The 19,510-nt window shown below is 38.6% G+C and overlaps 1 protein-coding gene across 16 annotated transcripts in view; it reads left to right on the top strand.

The window, feature by feature from the left end:
* The window catches only part of LOC117411175 (otoferlin), a 138,163-nt gene that overhangs the window by 6,084 nt on the left and 112,569 nt on the right, over nucleotides 1–19,510 (top strand). For all 16 annotated transcript variants that reach the window (XM_059025755.1, XM_059025753.1, XM_059025752.1 and 13 more), the window contains exon 2: nucleotides 9,958–10,016. In XM_059025755.1, the coding sequence (XP_058881738.1) occupies nucleotides 9,958–10,016 (59 nt within the window). The remainder of the gene's footprint in view (nucleotides 1–9,957; nucleotides 10,017–19,510) is intronic.

Raw genomic sequence — 19,510 nt, 5'->3', positions numbered from 1 at the left:
GGCTAGGTTAGCCAGGTGTCCTCGGCTCACCGCACACCACCGACCCCTGTGGTCTGGCCGGGCGTCTGCGGGCTTGCCTGTAAGCTGCCCAGAGCTGCATTGTCCTCCGACGCTGTAGCTCTGGGTGGCTGCATGGTGAGTCTGCAGTGTGTAAAGAAGCGGGCGGCTGACGGCACATGCTTCGGAGGACAGTGTGTGTTCGTCTTTGCCCCTCCCGAGTCAGCGCAGGGGTGGTAGTGGTGGACTGAGCCTAAAAATAATTGGAAATTACTAAATTGGGGAGAAAACAATCAAAATAATTGGCGACCACTGAATTAAAAAAAAAAAAAGGATATTAGCTTGAAAAGAGTTAATCTGAAAATGTATGTGCTGCCTGCCACACATAGATGCAGTGGGGTGTGGGAACTTGAGTGTCTGAAGGTAGCAATATGGTAGCAATTACTGTCTTTTTGTTGTAGGGCAGCACTGTGCAGTAACAGGTCAGGCTGAAATCTACCTCAGCAGTACATTGGCGATAACAAAAGGAATTTTTTTTTTTTTTGTCCATAAACTGAGAAAGTTATTTTACCTTTCAAACATTGATTCTACAGAAAGGCTCTACAGAGCTGCATAAAAGACACAGGAAATGGCAAAGGGCAAAACAAATTGATCCTTGACACTTTTGTTAGTGAATGTTGTTGTTGTTGCTTGGAAGATTACAAAGAAAAAACAGTTTCCATGGAAGCATTAATTGACTATTTACATTTGTTTTAATTCCAGTTAGAAGTTAATAGGATCACATGCCCCTGCAAAATGTGGCCAGAACAGTTTACCAAGGTATTCTGTTCACATACTCATAAATGGAGATATTTTGCATTAAAATAATTTGTGAGAGCATTGTGATTGTTAGTTGATTGTCAGGGGTTCATTTCAATTAACATATGTATCTGTTGCCAGTAGGCCTCCTTTCTTCTTGGCTTTCCTTCAATGGATAACCTGGCTTGATGATGACTATTAGCTTTACAATTTTAATTCTAGTAATGGTAATTGGATCTGTAAATGAGATACATAATTGATGTCATCGAGGTGTTAACAATCATCATAATGATTTAAACATTTAGCATGTAGATCTCTGAGTTCACTAAACTTAAAAATAAATCATTAACAGCTGAGATCAAAACAGTTCATTAAACACAGAGGGTCAATTGCAACGAACATTCAGAGTTAGTCCGCACCAAGTGTACTAACTTCAGGACAGCTAGTACGGTATCTTCTTGAGGATCATTCCCAGCTGCACATTAAATTAGTTCCAATTGCAACTAACTTCAGAGTTGGGGATCAGCTGATCCTCAGGTTTAGTCCGCATCTGAGGAACAAGACTTTCTCCAGATCTAAAGCATAGAGAGCGCTGACAAACCCACTTGTTACATTTCTAAATCTGTATGTGATGAAACTTTTTTTTAAATCATTTAATTAGTTAATACACAGTAATATTTTAAACAATATATGGACTAAAAGTAATATGAATACAAAGTACCATTCCAATAAACTATTTTGGCTCTTACTTTCCAATAATAATAATCACTGAAATTAATTTGAATAAAGTAATATGCAAACCGTAGCCTGCATTCCCAATAATTACATTAACAAACATAATGATGTTGAAATGCAAAGAAAAATACAAAATAAGACATCAAAACAGATGAAAGGTGTAAAAATTAGGTTTAATCAACTACAAAAGAAACCATGGCTGGAGGTTGTGCACAAAATTACTCAACTGAACAAAAATATTATTTCGTTGAATGTGTAAAAAATGACATTAAAACAGTGGAAGATGGTAGAACACATACCACTTCGGTCTTACAGCGCTCAAATGCTTGGCGTGAAATTGCAACAAAATGTAATGTTGCGTTTCCTGAAAGGTGACCGGGAACAGCGGCAGCTTTAAAAACTCTGGAAAAGGCTGAAATTGGAGACCAGAAGTGCTATTGTCAAGCAACAACAGCAGCAACTGAGTGGATCATCTAACCATCCTTTGCCCCAGTTATATTGTATGATAAAATCCATGGTGCCCAATATACTTTCCCGTATATTCTCGTAGTCCCCATTTAATGCATGATACATCCTATAAAAATAGCATGAGGACAATGTCAACTATAAACAAGATGTTTTATTACAGGAACTACTGATGCATGAATCTACAAATTGTCTTGAGTTATTCCATTCTTTGCTGCAGGAAGTTAAGGAATGGAGGGGGGGGGGGGGCTGGGGAGCGCTGTTCTGTCGTAGAAGACCTTCCATCCGTCTGCCATTCATCTACTGAGACAGTCTCATCTGTATCACAAAACAGATCTTCAGAACCAACAAATGTACCTTTTAGGAAGATATTTTGCACTTGTGATGCAGATAATGCCATTACTGAAAGCCAGACACCTATACATGCCCATATTACACAAAACAGTGCAGTATCGACACAATCAAATAGTGACCAGATTACAAACCGATCGCATGTTGACAGTGACTCTTCTTCTGAGCAGGCAGCCCAATTGTCAGATGCAGAGGGACCATTAGGCTTGGGATCTGAAGACCGGGAGATGGAGGGGGAAAGGGCTAGGTCAGGTTTAGGCTGTAGGCAAGTTGGAGGTCAGGAGCCAAGGCGCATGGGTCGTGCTGTATGCCAGCAAGAGCTTCCTGTATTGGAACAAAACATATTAGAATTATCAGAAAGAGAACACAAATTAAAAGTAAGATTACTACAAAACCAGGAAGCACCAGACCGAGAACTACACAACGAAAAAATACAATTGATAAAATTAAAGCAGAGAGCTTGCATGTCTAAAGAAAAATATTTTCAGGCTAAATTAGAGCACCTTTGGACGCAAAACGAGATGAACTCTGATGATTAGCAGTCACCAGCAATACAATACAGAGAACTTTACAGACAGGGGTGATTCTTTTATTTGGTACAGTTTTTATTTTGCAGGAGTTTTGTTGAGATATTATTAATTGAGTTTATAACAATGTACTCACCTGTCACTATGAGAAGTAGTCATTTATTAAACCCCTTCGAAATGTATGTCCTTCGCGTTCTTCTGGTGGTGGTCCAGTAATCATGGTGTCAAAGTTATCTAATATTGCAGGGTATTTTCCAGGATAAGGCATGGGGGGTCATCCCAGTCAATTGCTAGGTCATGGAGAATGACAGCCAAGTAGATGACAATTATCTGACTTGCTCTGCTGGGCGTGGTATGCAAACCAAAGGAAAGACAAGCAAAGCGCTGTTTTAATATGCCAAATAATCTCTTGATGTGGGTTCTTGCCTTATGGTATCGGTTATATTTCAGTTCCCAGGTATTGTGGGGTTTGGAACTCGTGTGAGAAGAAATCTTGTGGACGGATAGCCTTTGCCACTCAGGAGGATACCATGATATATTCCTGCACCAAATTGTTGTTTTAATTGGCTGGCCTCGAAAATCTGTGCATCGTGTGTACTTCTTGGCCACCGTGCAACCACATTTCAAATTCTTAGATTATGGTCACACACCACCTGGCAACTGATTGAGGTGTACTTTCACCTGCTGAAGAATCTTGGCTCCTTGTGATGCCTGTGAAAACGGATACGGATGTGTGTGCAGTCTATAGTCAACAAAAGAATATTTTAAACAGCGATACTAGCTATCATTCTACCAGAGCGTACTCCTCGCACATACAGAACATTAACATTGTAATCCATATCTGCAACACCATAAGCAGGAGCGATGAGCTCTTTTAAAGGAGAGAGGTTTATTATCTAATTAACACGTAGGTTATGGCAACCATTCACCTCCTTGATTTCATTTTGGAGACACTAATTAAACGCATGCTTCTCAGGTTTAATTTCATGTAATATCTTATTAAATTAAAAACCCTGATTAATGTTAAAATATTCTCAATTTGATATATTTATTTCATTTTAATAACGGGATTGTTAACAAATGTATAGTATGGTCCAGTGGTTAAAGAAAAGGGCTTGTAACCAGGAGGTCCCCGGTTCAAATCCCACCTCAGCCACTGACACATTGTGTGACCCTGAGCAAGTCACTTAACCTCCTTGTGCTCCGTCATTCGGGTGAGACGTAATTGTAAGTGACTCTGCAGCTGCTGATGCATAGTTCACACACCCTATTCTCTGTAAGTCGCCTTGGATAAAGGCGTCTGCTAAATAAGCAAATAATAATAATAATAACTCTCCAACTTAGTCTAAAGCGTTTGATGGTTTAATTTAGTCTGCTATATCAGCAACATCTAGGGGGCAGCTGTGTTCGCTGGAGTTTGTTGCAATTGGAAACATTTTAATACGCAGCTGGGGACTATCTGGAAGGGAGAGGTTTATTGCAATTGGAACTAACTAGCGTACTAATTTAGTCTAGACCTGAAGGACTAACCACGTGATCATCCCCGGCTAGTAGACTTCTTTTGTTTTTTGCAATTGACCCCACTAAATCATATAAATACAAAGGGATCATGAAAAAAATCATTATTGGTTAGAAATATTTTAACATGCCTCAGATATTTGGGGATTTTTCATAATTTTACAGATACAGAGTTACACTACATGCCCATCACATTTCTCCCTCCTAACCACAGCTTTGCCCACTTAGTGAACATGTCACAAAGTCATATTAGTACAATACTAATGAACTGTGGCACTGTGGGTTTGAATAAATAGTGATTAGCATGTGGTCTTATAGCCTTATTATTCTATCTAGTTACACTGCATTATGCATTGCTTGACTATTTTACTACAGTAGGAAGTACCAATTAAACCCAGTCTTATTTCATGTTGCCCCAAAGCCCCAGTTATATTAATCCTCTATTTAAATTAAATATTAAATAAGATTATTTATCATGTTTGTTATATCTGCTTTTTTAAACATGTATAAAACATGTGTTTGCTGTGCATTGTCCAATAAAAATGAACTGTTTCTCTGTCACATTGTGATATCAGAGGTGCTATTCCCCTACACACTGCCACAGGGAATGCTTTGTTTTTGTTCACAATGTCTAGTTGTTAGTTTACTTCTCCAATGGACTCTTGACATTAGTTGACCGAGTCTAGTAATGGAGATAAAGCATGTTCTGCTGGTGGAGCTTGTCTTGTTTAGCACAACAGTATACCACTATGGCCAACCCAGGTGCATGGAGAGACTGCAAGTTTGTGGCATAAATCACTAGTTTCTGTCATGCTGTGCTGACAAAGTTTTGCTACCCTCCCTTATAAACACCAACACATCAGTCAGGTTGTAACACAATAAAAAAAACATTTTTAACTGCTACTACAAGAAGCTATACTGTCCTCAATGTATACCTATCATTCAAAATAGTATTCCACTTTACCAAACAAAAATACAATTAATTCCTACTGAAATTACTTGTCAGCTCCCTAAAAACTGGAAAATTCAATCTTGACCCTCCTGATGTGGCAATCAAGGTAAACCCCAGGAGATTCTTTCTTGGCTAGCTAAAGTGCTGAGCTAGATTGAGCACACACACCCCACCGGGCTCTGGTATAATGTCAAGAAAGATGGGTGTAACAGGGTGGTCGAGTTTTGACGTCCCTAGACCAGATAGCTGACAGAAACAACTCACAGGCAGGAACTCGGGTGAAAGGCATGTTCTTGTGTTGTTTTTATCAACAAAAATAAATTAAATACTTTAACAAAAAAAACACTGCTCACAGAGCCAAATAAAAACTTAAAACAATATTGGGGTCAGGCTCCAGCCACATTCTCACATGTTTTTGGCAGGGATAGGAATTAACCCCATCCCTGCCAACCACCACCACCAACACAAACCAAAACAATGCACTATTTACCGGCAGGGCCCTGCCCTGCCACAATGGGTAATACAAATAGCAAGTTAAACAAGACAAAAGTGGGATTATTTTCCCCCTGTAGTTAAACACTAAAACAAGGGTTATGTAGTTGCTGTAGTAATGGACATATTTTTTTTTGATAAAGTACAGATACCAACAACTGTAGTTTAAGCATATTTATTGTGGTCTACAGTTAGGGTTGCCACCTGGCCCCATAATTCCGGAACACTGCGAGACAGAACAGGATTTTGAAGTTGCCTTTAAACTGAAGGAAATCAACACGTGAATTGAGTGCTAAACCTCTGCTAAATTTATTCTGTTGATTAATTATTTTCAAGGCAGCATTAGCTTTTAACCAATTAAATAAATAAAAAAGTACCATCATCAATATGTATTTATTTTATTAATAGTTTTAAAAATATATATTCTAAAGTTTCTTTATAGTTTCTAATAGTATATCGCCTTCTCCCACTCATTAATACTGACCAGCTGTTCACTATTCCTGACACCAGACAGCATGAACACCTAATCAGTGTTATTATTTAATTGGGAGAGTCAGTGTAAATTAGGGCTATATAGTACTAATTAACAGGATATAAATAGCATCTTTTAAATATTGGGAAATGAATTACTAAATTTAACAAAATAAAAAAGTATCATGAATGAACCTACACATGTTTATTCAAGATGCGTTTTTTTATTTTTATTTTGTAAGATTTGTATTAATCACAATGATTAGGATAATTAAGAATCAGTATAAATTAAGCTAGTGTTTAGTGCTCAATTCACATGTTTATTTCCTTCAGTTTAAGGGCAACTTAAAAACCCTGTCCTGTCCCAAAGTGTTCCGGAATTATGGGGCCAGGTGGCAACCCTATCTACAGTATATGCAAGGTATTGTATTGATTGTACTTTGAGTGTTGTCTGATGTATATTTGTGTGGGTGTAAACTGACACCTCATGTTATTGGTGCATTTTTTATATTTCCCTGTCACCTGATCACCTGGAAGTGCTATAGTATTACAGGGTTCTCTAATGGGTGTGTAATGCTAAATTGCATTGCAAGTTGATAGGAGTCTTCAGGTCTTCAGTCTATTACTATAATCTTCTTTAAGTGCTTAGGTTTCAGCTGTAATAAACTCATAAAAGGTTCCAACCTTTGGGTGAAGCCCAGTGAATCAGAACAGAGAGAAACCCATTAAACGGTCTGTATACAGTTGCCTCTCTGTTTCTTGGAGACCAAACAGGATATTCCCCCACTACTTCATCATCAGCAATCCTCCCCCGCTGTTGTGAACTGAAACAGGGTGTAACATCCTGGTGATGAAGTCATAATGGAGGTTTCATCTCCCATGCAATTGTGGTTACCAGAATCTAAGAAATGGTGGCCTACTTATACATCCTACCTATGAGTTTTGTCATTTGGTTGGTTGGTTGGGCTAGTGAAGGCTCGTTTTGTATTATCATTTGTTACACAGAGTTACAAATACCATCTGGTTGTCAAAGCTACACGCTTGCTAATACGCTGACCATGGGAATTTGTTAATAGATTCTACATGCTGTCGATGTAGGTCATCGGTAATGTTGGAGGGTATGTATCTTATGGTACTCCTCTGTGAGAAACATCCCACGTGTTGGGGTTTAAAAATGCAATCATCTCGCAACTTCTTTAAATTCTACAGCTCTTGAGAAAGTCACAGCCTACTGCATCCTCTTTACCCAAAGCATGTGGACATAACGTGGTTACTGTCCATGCTGGCTCCTTACAGCCTTTCTCTCACCAAAAACCCTTAATCCTAATATTAGTGCCTATTTGTATCTGTCAGCACTCTGCAATGTATTTTATTATGCCAGCATGGTCAGTTTCTTGCTTACTGCAGGTTCAGTGTCTACATGGTAGAATATATAAATCATTCTCAACCCTTCTTGGGGTTGCTGAATGGATAGCTATCAATATTACAGTGTATAAAGAAAGGCTTACACAACCCACAGGATTAAAGAAAGGGTCCACTTTTCGATCTAACAGGCTGCAGTTACAGTGTCTGAGTTTGAATTCTTGCAGAATATGAATGTCTAAAGATTCTTTAAGATGTTTCTGAATGGAAATGTGCATTATTCCTGGCTCAATTGGTTCAGCTGATTAAGTCAATCAATATTTATTTTATATAGCGCCTTTCATAGTGGACCACCATCAAAAAGCGCTTTACAAGATAGTGAGGAACAATGCATAATACATTAAATACAGTGAAATACAGGGCATAGAACATTAAATACAAACATTAAAAATCAATGCAAATACATTAAATACAGGCAAAATACATTAAATACAAGGCTAGGATGTGAATTCTAAACATTGTGGATGTGTGTGTCATATATAATCATATGAATAAGATGGAGTGAAGCTATTTAGATAGCAATTTAGACAGCAGCTAATAACAGATATAGGCTAAAGAGCATTGAAAGCAAAAGAGAACAAGTGGGTCTTGAGAGTTGATTTGAAGCGAGGGACTGTGGGAGCTACACGCGCTGAAGCTGGGAGAGAGTTCCAGAGAGTCGGGCCATGAAGCTAAAAGAGCGCTCCTCGAGTGTGGTGCTCTTTTGCTTGGGTATGACAAGCAAGCCAGAGTCAGAGGACCTCAGCTTGCATGCAGGGACATAGCGGGTCAGCAGGTTGGAGAGATACTCTGGACCTGTGTGATGAAGGGTCTTGTAGGCAAGCAGGAGAATTTTGAAAGTAATCCTGAACTTTACAGGTAGCCAGTGCAGCTGGGCAAGACGGGGTAATATGATCATATTTTTTACATCTGGTAAGGGTCCTAGCAGCGGCATTTTGAACCAGCTTTAATCGATTATGGCGCGTGACAGAAGACCACCATAGAGAGAGTAGTCGAGTCGAGAGGAGATGGATGCATGACAGAGTATCTCTGCATCCGGGAGGGAAAGATAGGAAGGGACCTTTGAGATGTTTCGGAGGTGGTAGAAGGAGGATTTGACTGCAGAGGAGATTTGGGCATCAAAGAAGAGGTTACTATCCAGAAGTACACCAAGGCTTCGTACAGTGGGGGAAGGCAGCAGCAGACAGTTTCCGAGGTTCAAGGCAGCAATATTGAGATTCTTGAGTTGAGTTTTCGATCCTACTAGAAGTTGTTCAGATCTGTTAGTGTTGAGCTTAAGAAAATTGGCAGACATCCAGGCCTCGATGTCTTGAATGCAAGCTGAGAGCCGGACCATGGCAGAGGGACATCCAGGGTCTAGTTTTAGGTAGAGCTGGGTGTAATCTGCATAGGAGTGAAACATGAGGCTATGTTGGCAGATGAGGTGACCCAAGGGAAGCATGTAGATATTGAAGAGAAGAGGCCCAAGAACAGACCCTTGAGGGACACCGCAAATGACTGGGGTTGCGTCAGCACTGTTTCCATCATAGAAAACAGACTGTATGCGTCCAGATAGGTAAGAGGACAGCCAGGAGAGACAGGTTCCAGATATTTCAGCATACTTCTGAAAGCGGTCAAGAAGAATGCTATGATCTGTGGTGTCAAAAGCAGCAGTTAGGTCCAGAAGGACAAGGACAGAGGGAGCAGCAGCATCAGCATTAAGCAGAAGATCATTTACAATCCGGAGCAGAACAGTTTCAGAGCTGTGATACGGCAGGAAGCCAGACTGTAGAGATTCAAGGAGATTGTTATCTGTGAGATGTTTCGTCAGCTGGTTGGCTACAGCCCCTTCAAGAGTTTTGTCGAGAAAAGGAAGATTGGATATAGGACGAAAATTACATTAGACAGCCTGGTCGAGGGAGGGTTTTTTGAGCACCGGCGTTACTCGGGCAATCTTGAGGACAGCAGGAACCAAGCCTGAGTCCAGGGACAGGTTGAGAGTGTTCATAATGGAAGGAGCAAGATCAGAAGCACAGAGACGGGGCACGTGGCAGTAGTTGATTTCAGCAATATGCTGGATATAAAGGCTTAATTTAATTAATTTAATTAACTTTTTAGCTGGGGGGGTGGGCATTTGGAAATGTACAGGTGTCATTGGCACACATGTCTCTGTTATACAGTATAGGATAAAGTTAGTTCTATAAAAATAGGATACTTGCTTAGTAAAAGTTTTTTTTCTTCTTTTCCAAGGGCTCTCATTTTATACACGGGTTCTGGAAAACTGTGAAGATGAAGCAAGATTTGATGAGGTTAGTATTTTTTTTATTTTTTGTAAAGTTGACCAGTACAGCTGTAGCACCAGAATGTCATTTTAACCCCTTTGATTCCCAGCATTTGTTTAATTAAACACATTTATTTTTGTTTACACAGGAAAACTACCTTAAAAATATCAGGTTTCAAAGAGTAAAGCTTGCAAGCTACAAACCGGTGACAGGTTCTTAGTCACGTGGTTGCTTTCTGTTTTGTTATTTTGTTATAAATTTCAATCTTTGGCGGGGTCTGCACCACTGTTAATTAACTATTTTAAAATATACTGTACATTCTGTCCAAAATACATGCTTAGATAACCAATATTATGGTGTATGTATGTATAATTGTGAGTAAACTGATGGTTACGAGCATTGTTTAAATTGGAGCAACTTTAAAATGGCATTTAGCAACAGAATAAAAAAAAAAAAAAAAAAAACATTGATTACATTTAAACAGAACAGCTGGGGAATAATAAAAATAAAAATGTCTATAGGTACTGCAGATTAGTAGTGCATAAACAATTCATATAACAGCATAGTGGAAAATCTTATGCATGGAAAAAACAAGAGGTTTGTGAGTGGTTCCCTTGGTAGAATAGCATGATGATACGACCGGTCTGGTGTGGCAAAACAGCTGAAGACTAAGACTGCTATGAAATTATTATGAATAATTAGAATTTTTTAAATATTCATTCTTAATAACAATGTGCGTGTTTGATTTGTTTTTTTTTAATTAAATAGGAGTAGGGAAGAAACATCAGTAAGGAAGCTCATATCTGAACTTATGAAACAAGTCTAACCATTTTTTGTCTCTGTCTGTCATTTTATTGTTTGCCATCTGTATTAAGAAATGTAGCAGATATAAACTGTATACAATTCTATATGTGATTTGAATGACCTCCTTATAACCTTCTATTATAGCAATGGCATCTGTGCTTCTGTTGAGATTCTTCAATTCTTTGAATGTTTTTTGTTATTTGTTTGTTATTGAGTAATACTAAGGTATGCTGTTTGTAATTGAAGGAATTCACTAGTTTAGCAGTTTAGAGTTTACATATTAGTAAGAATACATGTAAAACTCTTGGGATTAGAGCTCTGAACCATCCCAAGACATATTATTGACTGAAACGTTGACTTAGGTTTAGCCAATAGTTTTTTTTTTTTTTTTTTTCAGTAGCCATTTGTTGCTTTTTTTCAGATTTTACTAACCTGTGGAGAAAATACAATAATAGCATGTCTTTCCATTATTCCTATCTCAGCTAATAACTGTGCTTTAGTTTCTTAAACTAGCTTACCTTAGTGAATGACACCAGGTTTGCATAACTTTCAGTACAGAAGTTAATAGAGCAAAATCAAAATACATTTAAAAGGGGCAGACATTGCCCCGTCAGTGCAGAAAGGCCCCCACATCGCCACTGTTAATCACCTTCACGGCCTGCTCCATCACATCATATCTCCACTTGATGACTTGCCAATGGCATTCAGCCCCTACATGCTCGCTCCTACATGTGCTGATGTGTGAGTGAAACCCAAAACCAACCCAGCAAACAGGGTTTAATTAAACAACTGTGCAAGTTCAAGAAACCCCTCCAGCTGACTGCAGATTCCTGTGGTGACCAGGCAGATAATGAGTGCCTGACTTATGGGGGTAAGCGGGACTGGTCACTCCTAAAATGAACAATGTATTTCTACAGTGGCACCTCACCCCCAATGCCTGCTACAATATAATGGATATAAAAACATGTATATTGATGTTACTGGGATTTCTACAAGGGTTTTTTTTTTTAAATTGTATGGATTAGTAAAAGGAAATAGATGATAGCTTTTATGGCTTGTAATATACAACATTTGTCCCTCAGGTAATAAAACTGACAGACTAGGCTTTGCATCCGGAATTATAACCTGCTGTCAGACACCTGATCCTTAGAGCCGACAAGCACAAGTAGCTGCGGGTGCGTATTTAATCTGAGCTGCGCAAGTGCGCATCTCAAAAGTTGCGGGCTACTGCGGAGTATTGAAAACTGAATGTGGGTCGGAGTATTTAAATGAAGTGAATGCGCCATGCATCAGAATAGTGTAGGCTTTTGATCTGGCTAAAGGGGGAATTGTGTGGCTGTTGCTTGAAATCCTGGAACCATGTCCAATACCCCTTTCACACAGAAATGCCGTTGAGCTGTCTCAGAGAAAAATCTTTAAAATACCCATTCACACAGGACGAAATTGCACAATCTATGCCGATATAATGCCGTCATAACCCTTTCACACAGGCAAAGGGATCATGATAGGGATCGTTCTCATGGCTACAGAAACTTCACTTCATCAAAATCTTTTTTTTTTTTCTTTCGACACCCTGCAACGCAAATGCATTATATTGCATACTGCATATCGTTTAAAACAAGAACTAGCTATAAATTCCTTCAACAAAACTTTTTGCATTCCTCTTCCTGTTAGGGTGATGTAGTCACTACAGTACTGTACACACAACTTGTTTCAGAAAACAGATACATTCAGCCTGGAGACGCACTCTTTTTAAGATTAGCAAAATATATAGTTCCATAGAGATTATAGTAGTATGAGAAATTTAATTGAGAAATTTAACAAATTATACAAAACAGAAGCAGTCGTCACTAGTTTTTGTCTTTGTCACTCAAAAAACATTCTCAACTGGCGAGAGTGACGAGTGACAGAGAAAACACTGACCGCATTACAATAAAATATACAATTTATTTTTAAGATAGCCCTTCATAAACGAATGAAGCCACACAAATGCAGGCTCTGAGTCAGAGACGTCACATTTTTTTCCCCCCAAAGGCATGTGTTTAAAACAAAGTGGGGAACACACAATATGAGTGTTATAACCGAAGACCGTTGTAAACAGGGGAGGGGGTGGGGGGGGGGGCGCGGGACACATAACACATAACACACATCTGACTAAAATACAAAATAAAGTAACTCCCTCTATAATGCAAATATAGTGAAACAAAAATGTAACTTTAATTAACCATGCATAAAGCACAGTTATAACGAGGGGGAGAGGGAATGGGCTCACCCCAGGTTCAGCTGCCAGAGCAGGGCTGAAGCGAAGCTGAAGTGTCTCGTCTCACGGAGCAAGCTGCAGCTCCTCTCACTGCAAAAAAGTAAATACATTAGGAAATATAACCACGTAATAGGCCTAATATTTATTTAGTTATAAAACGAATGCTGCATAAGATGTCTGTGTTATAAAGTGCCAGCGCAGCTTTACTTCAGTTCAGATACTGTATCAAAAGGGAGAGACAAACGAAAGTTAGACTGAGAAGTTGTTTACAGTTTGAACAACACCGGTACTGTATTTACTGTAGAAATATTGCATGAATCACAAGTATAGGGAATTGGGGGACCTGCTGTAGGAGCGTTATATCCAAAGTGTGTTATAACCGAGAGCCTTATAGCGAAGGAGCACTGTACAGTATATTATTGATGTATGCATTCTTGGTAGAAACAAGATGTCTCATTAAAGGCCATGACATACAGCATTTTTATGTTATGCCACATCTGCCCATGACAGAAATACCATCTGTCATGGCTTTTCATGGCTTATCTCTGTCTGGAGAACACACTCACACAAGCACACCTTTTTATAGCCCCATCACATCATTTACATCAAGTCCTAAGTGGCGCAAAGTTAAGTAATGGAGGGATTAGATGCTCACTTTAGTACATATCATTATGCACAGGTGCATCTGCTCTGCATATGTAATCAGGAGCATCTCAGAGGTCAATGAGATGCTAGTGACCACTCTGCATATTCCCTGGAGCATCTTGCTGTGGAGGCGTACAGTTGTCCTTATGAATTTTCTCATGCACATTTTTTGAGATGCACTGGGCATTTCCCTTTCATACATCTGTCACAATTGTCTTGTGTTTCTGGAAAAAATAAAAAATAAATAAAGATGGAGAGGGATGCCTATATGGAGCTAAAGTCAGTCCAACTATTGGACTGGATTAAGGAGAATCCAGGGCTAGAGGACCAGTCTATGCCCATGGTAATTAATGCCCTGTGGCAAAAAGATGGCGACCAATGGAAGGCCTGGCAGCGAGGGCACAGCCCAAGGTCACTGGAGGAGGTTGTAGAGCTGGTACTCTGCTACCTTGAGGCAGACATGGAGAGAAAAACAGCCCAGGTACCAGTGTCTCCAGCACAAGAGGGAGAAGCCTCGCTGCCTCCAGGGTGAGAGGGAGAAGCCTTGCTGTCTCCAGCACGAGATGGAGGAGTCCCCTGCAAGTGAAGGAGAGCCGCACCAGCCCCCTGTCTCCGAGGGAGAGCTGTATCAGTCCCCAGTGACAGAGGGAGACTATCTGCTGCTCCCACTTTCGCCACCAGTCTACCTGCCTCTACCGCCTCCACCGCCTGGGGTTGCCTGTCCCGCATCGCCTGGGGTTGCCTGTCTCGCACTGCCTGGGGTTGCATGTCCCGCATCGCCTGGGGTTGCCTGTCCCGCATCGCCTGGGGTTGCCTGTCTCGCACTGCCTGGGGTTGCCTGTCCCGCATCCCCTGGGGTTGCCTGTCCCGCATCGCCTGGGGTTGCCTGTCCCGCACCGTCTGAAGTTGCCTGTCCCCACCTCAGCACGGTACTTGTTTGGGTCAGTGTTTTGTTTTGGCCAACGCGCCGTTTTGTTTTGTGTTTTGTGAAAGTCTTTTGTTCTGTTTAAAAACCTTTTATTTTATTTAATAAATACGCGCATCAGTGTGTTTCATGCCCCATTCTGCTGTTGTGTTGCATTCATTTCCTGGCCTGACATCACAACCAGCCAGCATGTTCACACCAAGGCTAAAAGCTACTTGACAGCAATTATATACAGTGGATATTTAATCAGATTTTAATTGGTACTGTTTTGAACTTCCTTTAAATTAAAAATATCACATGCATTTAAACGATTAGATTGATCAACAAGAAATATGATGAAATAGTGCCCATTTTATTGTAACCCGCAAGTGTGGTGGTAAAACCTTTATGTTCTTTAAGCTAAATACATTTGGTAGTATTTGAAATACAACTAGAGATACATGTATTGTGTGGGTTATTAAACTTACAAAGGTTTCCTCCTAAACGCATCCTGTCACTTAGCAATTTTAATTGGTTAGAGGGCAAGACACACCATTTAAAGAAGACAACACTCTTCATGCTTTTGACAGATAAACTCGTTAAAAAGTGATGACAGATGATCAGACCTCCAAGAGTCAAAGCCTCAGATGATTTATTTTCTTTAAAAGCTGAAATAGTTTTCAAAGAGTTTTAAGAGTTTTGGCAGTATTATTCAAAATGATTTTGTGTCTTAGTGTTCTGCTGTACCCAGCACTCCAGATAAGCTGCGGACTGGGTGTTCTATGCATTGAAAAAATGTGAATTCAGTATGATATTTAAATTGAATGCATGAAGAATAGACTTAGCAATTTTGCTGCACAGCTTGTTATCAAGCTTCTTGTACTTCTTTGGTTCCCGGCATCTCAATGGTCAATTGTGAATATACTGCATGCGGTAGCTAGATAATGAATCATATAAATGCCAGGACAGCTAATTGTAGCCTGCCTGGGAATTGCAAGAAACACGTGACCAATAAGTCAAAGTTTTCAATTAGAGCGATTGTAAATGAAGTTGTTGTTCAAAGTAACATTGCAGCTAAAATATAAGGCTGTAGTTAATGCATACCCCATAAGTAAAAATTAAAGAAGGTACAGTATTTATTGAAAGTACTCATGACTTCAAGTTAATGTTGCATTTTACTTGCCCAAAATACATTTTACTTGCATAGTGTCTAAATTGGAGAGTAAATTATTCAATGACCCAAAACCTTATCTGGAGCGCTGGCTGTACTATACCTCTGACCTAACTTGTTACAATGACATACAGCTGGACTTCAGAGAGTAGTCATTTTAGTGTGTTAACGATGTTGCTTTGTCGGACTGCACTGCTTGTTCACGCTTCGTATTATTGTTTAATTTTGTATTCTCCGCGGCGTCTTTTTATTTTTCACATTGTATTGATTTCAATCTACTCCTTGTTACCAGAACAAAATAAAGGTTATTAATGTGGGTAGGTGGAGCACACATGAGTCAAAAGACAATATGACACACACAAAGTGATTTACCCTTTGCAAGCACCAATTACTGCCTGTCCCTGGGCAGAATGAATAGCTCAACAACTGCAATTGTGTTTAAAATAAATTCAAGCTAGAAGCAGCAATAGTCAAAGCTTATAAGATAACAGGTCCTTTCACCAAAATTAAATTTCCACATGTTCCAAAGTGTATGTTATTTATCTTGTCACATTAGCAATTGCAGTTTGCCGTAAAGACCTCAATAAATGTGATCTAATCTGCTTTTAAAAGCTCAGTGGAATTGGCTTAATATCAATCTTTCTAACACCAGACTATGTAGAACAATTGCTTAATGGAATGCTCAACAGTATGGATGATTTAATGTATGGAGCACTGTAGTACTGACTCAGTAAAGGAATATATACATACAGTATTACGTTTAGTTATTGTAAGCCAGTGTCATTTTGAACAACAATATTAGTTAGAATGTTATAAAAGTGCAGTCAATAACACTTTTGCAAGATGTAACATTCCAAAATACCACCACTGCAATCCAATTTTAAGAGAACTACAATAAAAACTGCTGAAAACATCAAAGCTTGTTTTTATAATATACCAGTATTCCCTTGCAATGGAAATTTGATGAGGATATTCCAGTTACCCAGGCACAGAGACGGTAGCTGTCTTATCACTCACTGAATCACAATCATTTTAGACTGGTCGTTTTAAAATGGTATGTTGTCTGTGCACACAACCCTGTTGGCTTGATTGGTATTAATCATTTTAATATTTTAGTCTCGCTTACAGTCAAAATTAAAAAGCACTACTTTGTCACTGCAACATTACATAATTATATATTTTGTATGCATGTCATTTTCTCTCTCTTATCAGTGTCTGTGCAATAGGCCCTTGCCTCGCCTACGTTAAATATTGTGCAGCATGATTAGTTTTTTTGTTCATATTTCTGAGATGTGCTTATAGTGTTTTTTTTATATGAGAAAGAAACAAGGGACGAGTAATAATGACATTTAATAAAAGCTTTTACAGGTTAGACTAGTCATACACTCCAGCAAAGTTGTGGCTCAGCCTGGAAGAAAACATTGAATCAGTTTTATCTATGCTTTTACTGGAAGTCAGTAATATCAAAGCCCAACATGAAGGTAACTCAAACAGACATTATTGCAACTACTTTTCTCTACTGTACTGTTTCTGAAACATGTAAGTCAGAGCAAGTGGTCAAGATACTAACTAGTTAGCATATGTTGTTGTTTTTTTGTCTGGAGGAAGAATGTTATGAATTTAAACAGGTGCAGTTTAATCTGTTTGATGGTTTAAAGTACATGCAGTAAAAATAATTCTGAATTGGAAGGACTACTTGAAAGCTTGTAAATGCAAATGCATGCAATTATCTGATACACTGTTTCAATGTGCTTGTTTTGTTTAGGGAGTAAATCACCAGCTATAACATGTACACAAGTTGCATTCCATTTCCATACAAGTGTGCATTATCTGCCTATTCAGATGCACTGCATGCACACTCCTCAGGTGATGGGAGCAGAATCATAGCAGTATGCTAACATGTACTCTGTCTTACTTTACTTTGTATTACACTTTGTATTACTAAATCTGTTTGTGAAAGCTCTACTTTATGTGCAGTAATTAAACAAGATCTATGACCTGGTTACAGGTATCAGTATGCAGATATCTGGGTCGTAACAATCTTTATTGCCAGTAATAATTTGCAGTTATTGAACACTTTGACTCCATTGGTATTGGCTGTGGTGCACCCTCTGACACTTCAGGACAGATTTATTGAGGTGTTTACCCCAGAATTCAGTGTGTCTAAACATGAGATTTGTAACAGAATTACAGAATATCAGGAAGTGCATTTTTGTCTCAGCAAGATGAGGATTCTTCAGTTTCAATCAAACCACACTGGCACATACCAAAATCTATAAAAAGAAATAGACGATGATGCTATGATGACATAATAATTCTAGAAAAATAACGTTTGATTCTGGTGCCAAAGCTGTTGTAAACATAGCCTTTGTACCTGTTTTTAACTTTTCATATTTAACAGGTTTGATGTATGCCGAGAAGGCAAATAACATTTTAGGATTTAGAAATGTTTTTAAAATAATGTAGTACCATAATAACTAAGTTATCCAGTGGCTTGCATAATTGCTTTATCATGCTTCCTGCATATTTCATGCATATTTAATTATGCGAATTACAGAAATGTTGGGAAGCTGGTTCAATGGATTACATTCATATATCAGTATTGATTAAAACCGTTTGTTTTCAAAAACCATTTCATGCTTCTAAACCTATATTTATTGACACATGTTTCAGATCAGTTAGAAATGAAAACAGCAGTTGGTTCAGCACTGAAAATTTGTAATAGTTTGTGTTGTCAAGCATGGTACAAAATGTGATATAGTATGCATACTATGTACAGAACAAATTAGTTTTTTCTACTATGTAACAAAGTGTATTTTAATATACACAGATGAATAGGTAAACAGCTTATATTGCAAAATTTAACAAGTGAAGTGTTTATCGCTGGTATTCTTTTTTTAGGGATTCATAAAAAAAAATCTCTGCCCTCGTTTTTTATTTCTCCGTCAAATCGACTTGATGATATACTGAAAGATAGTTAAAGGAGTGAACAATTAAATAAATCACAGTTGTTCACACAACACTGCAGATTTGAACGAAAGTGAGATTAGCTTTTGTAAAAGGAATTTTTTAGGGGGAAGTCTGTATTTATTTTCATAACCTTCTGTTCATTTAGCAGGTGTGCGTAGGTACTAGTTTCACAGTTTCTTATGGAAATCTAGAAGGACAATGTGAATGAAAAAAGGAAACAAACTGGTAATTTGTGCCATTTCTAGTTTACCATGAAAAAGTAGTAAGTGTGCTCCCAGTGTGCCGTTAGATCTGGTGTTCCTCCATTTTTTCCAAACCATTTGTGTATGCATTGCTTATCTGAAATTCTTACCTTCCCATGTCTATCTGTAAAATAAAATAAAAAATGTAAAACAAAACATGGTTTATAGGCTGTAGGTCCCTTGTTATATTAACCAGGAAATACTAAACAGGATAAAAGAGTGAATAAGATTTAATGTATAATAAACCTCATGCAGCCTCAGCTGTTCGGGTTCTGAGTACAGTGGTCAGTATCCCTCATTTAGGTGCCTTCTAAAAGCTAACAGGACTTCGGAATTTTGAAACGCTCATCAATAGTGACATAAATATTAATCATCCTAAGAGATACAGTAAGAAAAAATCCTTGTACAATAGCATTACTATTCTTTCCAGATATATTAATATTCTCAGTAATAAACTTTGTAGATAAATGACCTTTTGGTTAAGTGCCCTCCACACCTAACATGGAAAATATAATTCATGTTTAC

The sequence above is a fragment of the Acipenser ruthenus genome, chromosome 6 (assembly GCF_902713425.1).
Source record: "Acipenser ruthenus chromosome 6, fAciRut3.2 maternal haplotype, whole genome shotgun sequence".
NCBI lineage: Eukaryota > Metazoa > Chordata > Actinopteri > Acipenseriformes > Acipenseridae > Acipenser > Acipenser ruthenus.
This window is presented reverse-complemented; position numbering and strand designations above follow the sequence as displayed.